The sequence below is a fragment of the Spermophilus citellus genome, assembly GCF_964194105.1.
Source record: "Spermophilus citellus genome assembly, chromosome: 13".
NCBI classification, from domain to species: Eukaryota; Metazoa; Chordata; class Mammalia; order Rodentia; family Sciuridae; genus Spermophilus; species Spermophilus citellus.
Window position 1 is genome coordinate 63400817 of NC_138193.1, and position 12326 is coordinate 63413142.

The 12326-nt window shown below is 34.3% G+C and overlaps 1 protein-coding gene across 2 annotated transcripts in view; it reads left to right on the plus strand.

Annotated features, from left to right (window-relative positions):
• The window catches only part of WDPCP (WD repeat containing planar cell polarity effector), a 371882-nt gene that overhangs the window by 105325 nt on the left and 254231 nt on the right, over nucleotides 1-12326 (plus strand). For both annotated transcript variants that reach the window (XM_081264390.1, XM_081264391.1), the window contains exons 3-5: nucleotides 4362-4446; nucleotides 10515-10562; nucleotides 11425-11469. In XM_081264390.1, the coding sequence (XP_081120516.1) occupies nucleotides 4362-4446; nucleotides 10515-10562; nucleotides 11425-11469 (178 nt within the window). The remainder of the gene's footprint in view (nucleotides 1-4361; nucleotides 4447-10514; nucleotides 10563-11424; nucleotides 11470-12326) is intronic.

The following is a 12326-nucleotide window of genomic DNA, read 5'->3' on the forward strand; positions in this document are numbered from 1 at the left end:
TTCTGCATGTTACTTTATCAAAGTCTATGTGATGACTATTATTCTTAAGGAAAATAAATATTCCTTAAATTCTAATGTAACCCAAATTGAAGGGTAGTTTTTAAAAGTTGAAACTTTTTTTTAATATATATTTTTTGTTGTCAGTGAACCTTTATTTTATGTGTGGTACTGAGAATTGAACCCAGTGCCTCACACATGTAGTCAAGTGCTCTACCACTGAGCCACAACCCTAGCCCGTAAATGTTGAAATTTTTTGAGGATGAAAATAGAAAGCAAATGAGGGCTTTCTAGGATCCTCTCATCTTCTTTGTCCTCAAACTTTGAGCTATCATAGGTTCTCCTCCATACAGGAGAATAATCATCCTAAATTTAGGTCAAGTTCAATGATGCTATTTGTTCTGTCATGGAGACTAGAAATTTGGATTCAGAATTGCCTCTGAGATATCTGAAACTGACATCAACTACCATATATATATATATATATATATATATATATATATATATATATAAATGGAAAACTGTAAAAATTAAAAATATTTTTAAAAAATGAAAAATTAAATTATGGTGAATTTTTTTCAGAATTTTTCAGTCTGCTATTCTTTTCATTTGGATAATTCTTTTCTTGTTCAATAGTGAGATAATTTGCTATATTTTAAAATTAATACATTGTTTCATTCCTTTTCCCTCTGCACAAGGAGGGTTGTTCTAGTTCTGTCACATGCATTGGTTTTACCCCCCAGAAAAATGCACAAGGGCACTGAGTGGGGCAACACTTCTCATCTTCCTTTGATAGCTACCTGCTGTTTCATTATTTTTTCAATCCTTGCCTACACCTCCTTCCCCAAATTCAGAATCCAGCATTCTTCTGAAATTCTTTTCTTCCCTACTTCAAAACAGCTATTTATGTACTAATACAATATTTGAATAATACAAGCTCAGTCTTGACTACTTCCTCCAGGCAGATTTTTCAAACCAGGAAATTATCAACATTCTTTTAAACTAGTAGCATTCTTGAGTAAGATACAAGATGTTTAAAGGTGTTTTTAAAAGCTGCTCAGTGTATGAAGATAGCAAGACATTTTAAAGACTAAAATGGGTATTGACTTGGTCCTCTCCTACCCTGTTCATCTAGTTATTATTGTAGATTTTCACAAATTTGTTTTATTTACTCCATTAACTGGCCTTAATTTTATGTGGTCTTCCTGGCAGATATTTGAAGTTCAGGGAAAAAGAAGGATAAGTAACCCACGTTTGGCTATCTTTTGCCCCCTGTTAATACTGAACTCCCTTGCAAAGCCCTCTTTCAATCACACTTACTTTGGGGAGCCTACAAGGGTTGTGACATGTGTTTATAACCAAATCCAGTCGTTTACTAGTGGACATAGACCATTTTCTTCTTACCTGCCTCACCCACTCTGTGCTAGATCTGTTCCTTCAACTGATTATTACTGCAGTTTTCCAGGTGGCATGTATCATTCCTTGGCTTCATATCTACTTTTCCTGGGCACAAATTCGGTTTTGTCTGGATACCACCACTCTCAGTGAGCACACAAATACAACAGGCTACTGTCCTGCTTCCTTTCTGCTAGGCACCAACTCCTACTACCACTTCTCTAACCTTATATCATGTTTTTGTGGAGTCACAAAGAGGTCCTTTATAAAATACAAGGAGGGTGTCTCTCCCCTCCTTTGGGAAACTATAGCAATATTGTTTGTGTACTAGAGCATTTGGAGAAATAGCTTACACATTTTTTTTTTTAGTTCTCCTACTCCTGTTAGAAATGGATGTGAATGAATCCTTGGGTGCTAAGCTGGAAGACAAGTCCAGGTAATGGACTCTACATTGTACGTTTTCAGAATTTTCTGTGTCCAGTGGAAAGGATGAATGGTGTTGCTCTTGGCATTTGATGCTCTCCCTAGAGCTCATTTTTCCTGTTGTCCCCCAAAACATCATAATTTCTGAGTAGTTCAGGGCTTTCAAACTTACTAAAGATATGGGCAATAGATGTATTATTTTTTCAAACTAAAGGCATTTCTACCTTTTAGAAATAGCCAGTATAGATAATAAAGAAATGGATTTCAGTCTCTGTTTCTGTTATCAGGATAAAGTTTTGACAAATTTTTTATTATTGAATTGACTTATACTTAAAAATAGAATGTCAAGTTGTCCTTTTTTAATGTGTAACTAAAGGTACAGCCCTTGTGTATTTTGTTTACCTAATAAAAATCTTTTTATGTAACAACAGCTGAACTTTAACCTTGTCTTTGCCCAAATTGCCACAAATTGTAATTATTTGTATCTGAATAAATTCTAAATTGAGGAATGTGACTTATTTTCTAATGAAGTCTGAGAATTGGTGATATTTGGTGCTCAATATCAGAGGAAATATGTACCAGTTTCACCATATCCTTTCTTCTTTATTCACAATGACGTGCTAATTCATTTGCATGATTTAATTCAAATATTTTCTCTTGTATAGAAACATCTCCACATATGGATGTTTTCCCTTCATTAACCACCTGTTGTACTTAGTACTTATTCATTCAACTATATATTGTGACAGCTAGCATTTTGTTACAGCAGAGTAAGAGATTGGGGGTCCTTTGTTTGATCTGTTATTTTTAAAGGCATTTTAATGTAGGAGAGTGGATTTAGATCAACCTCAAATTTACTATTATTAGGATAATCTGTTTTCTTCTTACCCTTTCCAACTTCATCTTTTGTTCACTTTTCACCATGCACCTAGATCTACCATCATCTGTGGTACATGTGTGTCATCCTTTCACTCACACTGTCATCTGTGCTCCCTCCCACTCCTCTGTACAACAGTACAGCAGAGCACTGGAGTTGCCACACAGCCTCAGACAGGGTGCTAGTTGCATAGATTCAAAACCTGCCTCCACCTCCTGCTGGCTATATGATCTTTCTGTGCTTCAATTTCCACATTATAGAAGTAATGATGGTACTACCTCAAAGAGTAGCTATGAGGGTTAAATGAGTTAATACATATAAAATGTTTAGAACAAATTTTTAATATTATCTGTTTTTGTTAACCTTATTGTTGTCATCATTAACTGATAAATTCCTTCTTTAAGGACCACTAACATTTTAAAACTTCTCTGTAGCTTTCTTACAATCCTGCTGTTTAGGCATGATTGGGCCCTTCTTTTATGCTGCTACATTTTTCACTTTGCCTTTTCAGTTCTTAGCATGCTGTGTCTTCTTAGTTGAATAATCTGTTTCTTGATGATTTTAAGTGCAGTGAGGTTCTGTAAAGGTGAAGGAAGTCCAAGGAAGTTTGTACTATGTCTAAAATTGTTTTAGATTAGCATCTATATGAATAGTATGGGAAATATTTTTAGTTACTCCTAATGTTAAAGAAGCTGAGGTGTTTTCTTCCATTAAAAGATATGTTAAAATATTTTTCAAATGTCTTTTGTTATTCGGAAATTTGCTGGAAGAACATTTATTTTATGATTTCTGTACAGAATGTTCATAGTTTAAATACTGTCTATAGTTTAATATATAGCATAGGATGCATATAGTACCATATGAATTTCCAAGCAAACATTTGAAACTTTTTTTTAAAAAATTGTAAAATGTTGACTCTCCCCACCCCGCATTTAGACTGACCTTCTCCCAGTCAGTCCAAATTGATATGGTTCTACTTGATTAAAAAACAAAAAAAAGTATTCATAGTGTCTGTCACTAGCTCCTGCTATTAAAAGGTATGAAATATAGGATGTACATTTTCATGATCTGGTTTTTGTTTTAAATGTAGTTAGAATAGACTGGATCCATCATGCCATGCAGATTAACAAACTAATCCAAATGCTAATATGGTTTCACACAGTTTACTTTTAAGTAATTGTGTTTCATATAATGGTAACTATATACCATTTACCTTGTAAATTCCACTTTAATTAGCCTGTTTGTGTGTGGTAAATCTTAAATATTTGCTTTACATATTAAAAATGTACCACAAAATGTGCTTGTACTTAATAACTACCTAACAGATTTTTCTTTTCCTTAAAATTGTAACTTAAAAAATGTCCAAATATTAAATAATTCCAAATATACTCAGTCTTAACCAAACATATGCTATTGAAAACCTAAATACATATATATTTTTCTTATCACATTTCTCAATGGGATGACTTATCCAGGGGGAAAAAAGTATATTTTTCCTTTGTCTACAGTTTATTTCTGAATGGTTAACCAAATATATTTATTCTAATGCATCATATCTCAAATATCACTACTTGCAGTTGATTTTTTTTTACTATTTCTCAGGGATTTTGGTTTTATTGGCAAGAAAAGATCATTAATTGGCATCTCTTTTTAATTATTTTAAAAACAGGACAAAGATTCCTTCTGCCATCAGATGTCTTTCTGCTTGACTGAACTGCACCTGTGGTCTTTGAAGAATACCTTACACATTGGGGGTAAATGATCTCTGAATCAATTTCAGTATTTTTTAAGTGTGTTGTACCATTATAAATAAGCATAGTAAGGGTTAAAGCCTGGACTCTCCAGCTGGGGTTGCATTCTTTTCTTTATCCTTAATGAAAAATTGGGTAATAAAAATTAATTCCTTTTATTAACTTATTTTTTCAGTTGAATTCATTTTTCAGTCTTGAAAATAAATTTTATTGTCTTAGTATTTGTTTCCTCTTAAGACAAGCTCACTTTTCTGCCTGTGTTTCTTCCTAATAACTGCTTTATTTATTTATTTATATCTTTATTTATTTTTATGTGGTGTTGAGGATTGAACCCAGGGCCTTGCACGTGCTGGGCAAGGGCTCTACCGCTGAGCCACATACAACCCCAATCCATAATAACTGATTTATAATCATAAATATTTGCAGGCTAGCTAATGGTAAAGATATTTCTATTTGATATTAAAGTGACATTTAAAATATCTAGATGTGCAATTATTTTTATATTCTTTGCATTTCAGATTTCTTGAGAGGGAGTAATATAATTGTTTTAATAATGCTTAGTATTATAGGATATATTTCTATGAAATATATTTCTATAAAACATCTTTTTTCAAAATTTAAATTTAATTTTTTTAGATGTTGATGGCCCTTCCTTCCTTCCTTCCTTCCTTCCTTCCTTCCTTCCATCCTTCCTTCCTTCCTTCCTTCCTTTTTTTCTTTCTTTCCAGTGCTGAGAATTGAGCCCAGTGCCTCACTAGGCAAGCACTCTACCACTGAGCCATGCCCTACCCCCTAGAAAATATCTTTTTAAAAATCCTTTCTTAATTAATCCAACACAACTTTTGTAATAGGACATTTTTACTTATACACCTTTTATATCATTACTAAGAAAAGGGTTTACCTTGCAAAGTATTGTTTGTTAATATTTTCAGTATGTTTATCCTCCTTAAAATGTGTGAGGTTAGAACTTCCAGGTAAACAAAAATTTAACAAACATTTTCTTTCTTCTAATATGAGAGTAAATGAATTAAAATAAAGGAGATATAAACCCATTAGGATTAAGAGAATAAGAAAGGGGCCAACTGCATTTGGACAATTTTTGAAAGATGGATGGAATGGGAGTTAGCAGAGTTGAAAAATCTGAATATCAATTGCCTACTGAGGAAAATTCCACTGACAATTTGTGTCTCAGAACTCTTGAAAGTACAGAAATTTGAGTAGCCAGATACTGCAGATGATGGTGATGTGTTATGAGGGTGACAACAAAGCGACATGAGCTTCAGTGTAAGAAGCAGGTAGACATCTCTCATACTGTGGAAGTATTTAATTGAGGAGGCTATAAAGTTGGGGACATCAGAGTCAGTGGAAGCAGAACTATTAAACTAAAAACAAGGATAAAATGGAAACCTACATGCTGATGAGTGAGGTCATCCTCTTAATCCCCCTTGGTTTTTAGAATGTCACCCATGAAAGAATTCCCCACGCAAAGACACTTCGCCGGGAGAATTCCAATTTTATTGCAAAAGCTGTGTGCTTATATAGAACTAAAGGGGAGATGGTAGGGCTTAGATAAATGGCAGGCCACCCGTTTATTGGCAAGTTCTTCCAGATATGAGTTCCCGCGCCCAGGCATTAGTTCTCATTGGGGCTAAGGTTCCCCGCCAGCGAGGTTTGAAATTGGCGCCGGCGGGAGAGTTCACAAGGGCAGGAACTTTTCGCGCCACTGCAGAGAAGAAGAAGGTAGGAAGGAGAAGTCCTTAGGCGCCATGTTGGGGTTTTTTCTCTGAGGTATGGCTGCCGTTTATACTTTTCCCAACAACCCAGTTATACATTTTGCAAGAAAGAAGGAGTTTGAGAAATTTCTCTTCAGCTTGACTGCATCACCCTGGAGAGAAAAATCTATCTACTCTAATATTTGAGGGGATCTTCCATTGAAATACCCTGGTCCCTGGCTAATCAGTGAAGCTCCCACCATACCCCTTTGGCAAGCCCTGCTTATGTCTAGTTAGTTTTCTAGTGCCTCAATTGGAAATATTAACAGAGAGCTAAGAATCATCCAGATATTTGAGGAATGATTTAACAGGAAACAAAAGAAAACACAAAGATGAAAGGATGTTTTAAGAAACAAAGATAATGTAGGAAGAGAAAAGAAAGTACAACAAAGACCTAAGGAAAGATTGAATCCATGAAGCAAGAAACAATATAGAAGCTTCAGAAAACATTGAAAGTTATACTGATTTCTTAGAGATTAAAAATGAACATCAGAATGAAATTAACCAAGCTGTTATGTGCATGTATGAACATATCACAGTGAATTCCATTTTTATATATAACTATAGTGAACCAATTAAATTTTTTTAAAAATGAAAAGATGTATATAACAACAACAACAAAAACAACAACAACAAATAAATAAAGCATAGCAGGAAAAAATTTAAAGCTCAAAAACGTAATAGAGTCTCGCATGGTGGTGCATGCCTGTAATCTCAGTGGCTCCAGAGGCTAAGACAGGAAGATTGTGAGTTGAAAGTCAGCCTCAGCAACAGTGAGGCTCTAAGCAACTCAGCGAGACCCTATCTCTAAATAAAATACAAAATAGGCAGGGATGTGGCTCAGTGGCCAATTTCTCCTGAGTTCCTGACACCCCTCACCCCCCCCCCAAAAAAAAACATTAAAGAAGTTATATCAAAAAATAAAACACATACACATACAAACGACAACAAAAACCACAAAGAGAGCTTACTTCAATGCTGGTCAGAATCTTTAAAGAATTTTCTTCTCTGATCATAATTGCTTATTTTTTTGATCTTTCTTATTTCCTTACCCTTATATATCTAGGTTTTATGCTTCTTTGAGACTATTTATCTTTTAATCTCTTGAATTCTCCTAGTCCAACAGGCCTTCCTTTACTTATCCTACCCAGCTTGGACCCCATATTTGGAAATCTGATCTATTCTATCTTGATTCCTTGAGGTCTTTTCTTTCTTGTCCCACAGACTTCTTCCCTGCCATTTCTACTCCGAGGCAGTGAGTAGTGATGTGTAGTGGCCTTATGGGGGAAATAGTGGTCGTCAGCCCCACCTGGATCTTTGTTTGAAGGGGTGCTTTACCACTGAGCTATGTCTCCAGCCTTTTTTATTTTTATGTTAAGACAAAGGTCTTGCCAAGTTGTTGAGGCTGCCCTTGAATCTGCCTTAGACTCCTGAGTCACTGGGATTACAGGCATGAACCACTATGCCCAGCTCCACCTGGTTCCTTAGCAGGGCCTATCCATTCTTTCTGTAAGAACATTCTTTTCTTTGAACCCATGAAAAATCCTACTGCTTCTTTAGGGTTCAGCTTTCATATGTTACTTAGAAGCATTTTCTGCCATCTAAACTAAGAAGCCCTGTTAACATGCTCTCATTAGGCTAGACATTTGAAGAATTTAAAATTGTTTTTGAGCTGAGCATGGTGGTGCATGCCTGTAATCCCAATGATTTGGTAGGCTAAGGCAGGGGGGTTGGATGTTCAAGCCCAGTTCAGCAACTTTTTGAGATCTTGTCTTAAAAGTAAAATAAAAAGGACTGGGGCTGTAGTTTAGAGGTAGAGCACCCTTGGGTTCAATCTCTAATATTACCAAAAAAAGAAAAAGAAATAATCACAAACTTAAAAATTGTCAGTACAGAGAATCTTTTCTCTAGAACCATTTCAGATAAAGTTGCAGACCTTATGTTAGGCTGTCTGCTAGGCTTCTCCACTGCAATGTTACTTTCTCCTTTGTAATTAATAATTATTTTTTAAGGAGGTATCTTAAAATTATATAAGTATCATGTTCCTCATCAAACTTTAAATATATTTAATTTCTATTTATTTCTAGGGACTCAAGTTTCCTATTTTATTCGGTGGTTACAATCCATCACTGTCATTATTTATTATGTTGTTTAAATTGTCTCTCGTGTGCTTAGAGGGACCACTTTCAAGACGGCTTCTGTTGTCTTTTTGACACAACCCTGTCAATATGATAGCACTTTCATTTCAGGCTTGTATTGTACTTTCCTTTGCTTAGTTTTGGAATCAGTTACTTCTTTAAGAAGCTTGGTTCCTTTTAAAGAAGAAGGGTATTAGCAGCCAAGGAATACTTAGGTACCCTCATTGCTTTTGGATTGCTGCTCCCATATCCTCCAGTGGGCAGAGCTTAGGAAACAGTGTATGTATGTATGCATCCATGTTTACATCTACATTCATTTCTGTATCTATCTCAATATATTGAAAGCCATGAGTTTGCATTGGTATCTCAAATTATTACTAAAAATTTCATTTTAATTTTTTAAGTTTTCATATTTATTTTTTTCAGACAGAAACCTGGAGCTCCCATTTCTTTGCTTTATTTACTTAATCAATCACCCTATATGCAGTCAATCACCTATTTCTGTGGCCACTTCCTCCCCTGCAGTTATCTTTTGATCCCATGTGGGTTTTGACCCACCATACTGGGCTGCCCATATATTAATGTCATATTTAACTTTTTCAGCTTCTGATACACCACCCAACATCATTGCCCCATGTAAATGTCCTTCATACTCTACAAGGGTTCTGATACACTATGTTAGGCTGACTATTGCATGGACACCTTCTTCATTCCACCAGGGGTGTTCTAGCACCTCTGGTGGTAAAGTTCTCATTATGAGGATGCCTCCTTGTCTTGCTTACCCTTTGACAATCCCACTTTGGCCAGATGTGGTAGATCAGACTTACGCACAGAATTCAGGTTTCCTTATTTTATTTATAGCTCTAGTGTAGAGGTGTAGTAAATATTTAAATGTATAGAATGATGGAATGATTGATTATAAGTTGGTATGTTTTAATAGAGGATATTGGCTACATATATAGTATCCATGGTTCTTACCTTTAAGCAACAACAGACTTTCATTGAAGTATAGCATCTGTACTGAAAAGTGTACATATCATAAGCATATGTTGTGAACTGTCAAAAAGCAAGTGCACTGATAAAATCACCACTGTCAGGTGAAAGTATAAAAATTTTATCAGTATTCAAAAAGCCCAGTTTATGACTTCTCCCAGTCAATCCTCAGCACATATTTCCAATCTAACTATATTCTTTAAAATTGTATTCTTAAATAATGGCATGAGTAAAATAGAGCTTCAATAAATATACATGATTGACTCTTTTGAAAAACTGTATTTGAAGAGTTAATTATAGCAGTAATACTTTTATCATTCAGTTCCGGAAAGTTGGGAGCAGTCAGTCACTAGGGGGCAGCCTGTACTGCTTCCACTTCTTCAGAGACAGTTGTATCTTCCTTATGGTAGTAACTGAGAATTATTTCACATGGAAGAAAACAAATGTTACTTCAATGAAAGAAATATTTCATTATTCATAGATATGGTGAAAATGGACAAAATTATTCTGTTCTCCTGTATTTAAATTGCAAGAATAGATTACTTGGTTAAATCAATGTCAACATCTGGGAAGCCTAGCTTTGCTTCTTACCTAACCACAGCAGAGTATCTGAATTTGAATGAGTTTGGAAGCTTTCTGAATCTAAACAAGTTTCAGATAATAATTTATCCATACCTCCCTGTAATCCTCCCTTTCTTTCCTGCAGATTTCTTCCCAAATGCTGTAGATGGAAACTAGACTCTTGAGCTAAATTGGAGAAAAGCAAGCCACAGCTCGGAATCCAACAGCTAGGGCATTTTCTTCCATCCACTGATTTCATTTGGCATTGCTTAGTGGCAGTTCCTTTTGGTAGCGCCCTGTGAAAAATATCAGAGGAAGTGTGAAAGAGAAAACTTGGTCTTCCTTGATTTCACTTCTTTACTAATCTTTTCCTCATGCCATTCTAGTTTTGTGTAAATTTTTTCTTATTAGATTGATAAACTTTCCAGTTTCTGCATATCCCTAGAATAGATGAACCCATGTCCAGATGCTTTTGAGCTATTTTATTTCTAGTAACATAAGGAGACTGTTTCTGCTTCCCCACCCTTCCCTCCAGCATAGTATGGTTTGGCTTCTTATTCTCCAGAACTTTTTACCATAATTTAGTGTTACTTCTTCCTTTCTATAGATAGAGATATTGGAGTCTACCAGTATTATGACAAGAAAGATCTGCCAGGTAAAGTACCTATTCTACTCAGCTAATTTTTATAAACTAAAAATTCAAAGCAATGAAATACTGACCATTAAAAACTGTTTTTGTGAGCTTTAGATAAATTCTAGAATTTTAAGAAAAGTCACTTCAGTTCTTTGGGAAAATGCTGTGGTTGATATCTCTCTGGTCTGTATACTATAAAGCTATATTGAGAAAATGTTATAGAAGAACCTGAAAATTTTCATTTTACTGCTGATCAGGCTGATAACAGGACAATCTATTCACATTTAGTTATTGGTGTCCCAGTAGAGGGCATTGTTAAAGCATGGGTCCCACTGATGCTGGCCTCCCGGATCCTCACCTGATATCTGAAATAGGCATTTCTGAGTGAATGATCAATTTTCTTTATCTGATTAATCCTGTTAATCCCAGAAGTTTTATGTCGAGCCAAAAGGTCTCCCTGCTAGAGTTACTTCCTGTTCTGGTCTCCGTTGAAGTAGGGCTTGTGTGAGCATCCTGTGTGCTTACCATGGTGGTTAATAGGCTGACTTCATGGTTCTGATGACAGACTGTTGCAGCTTCTCTTCTGGGCTCTGTTGCAGTTCCTTTCCCTATCTGATGAGATTGGAAACTCAGGATATTGGCCCACCTGTTGTGCTACGTAAGCCTTTTCACTGCAAATTTAGGAAATATCACTATGAATGAAAACATTCAAATTGTGGCATTTTCCTCAACTATCTTTTTTTTAAAGTTTAGCACAATTTATTAATCTTATAATACATGTAATAATCCATTATACATGTACATATTAAAATACTATATATTATAACAAAAATAAATTCCATGTCTTTTCTTCTTTTTATCTCTTCTCTGCCTTGAATATCAGCGACAGAGCATGGTAACTTAGAAGAAAAGCAGAAACTGGCAGAGTGTAAGCTTACTTTATATATTTTTGGAATTATAAAACTGGAAAATTCAGTATTACAAAGTATTCTGCTTTCTGCACAAATCGGAAATGTTATTCTGTCCAAATTTCTTATAAGTTTTCATTGCTTAGATACATAAAATTATGAGTAAGAATTATATTTGTTAGGCTTTTCTAATTTAGATCATTGAAATCCAATTTTATAAACATAAATTTTCTTAATGAATTATATTTAAATTAATATATTTAAAATATGTGTACCATACTTAAATTCTGACAACATTTAATTATTCATAGTTTGCATAAATTCAGTATTAACATTTCATTTAGTCTTTGCTGGTTTAATATGTAAATATGTTGTGTATATATATGTATATATATACATGAATAAATATATATACACATACATAATATAACTACAGTATGATATGGTTTTTATAAGTTAAATTAAATATAATTTAAGATCTTATTTGGAATATAGTTAGAACTAAAAAATTTCACTTATTCTTTTGTTTTAAATGGTTGAACTGACATTCAGTTTTAAAATACTGTATTAGTACCTGAAACACAGATTTAAAAATTTGAACATATGCTTTACACATCAAAATTGTGTTTATAGAGCCAAATTAATTTGCTGAAATAAAATACATAGCAGTTCTACTCTCTGCTTTCAATATCTATGTACTCTACGTATTGAGAAAATGTTATAGAAGAACCTGAAAAATGTATACGCAACACAATATACACATATGTACACTCATGTATACAATTCTTAGAATTATTAATTAGGAGAATCCAAAACTGAATTCATTTTTTAATAAAATATATATAATTAGTTTAACATTTTATTTTATTATGGTACT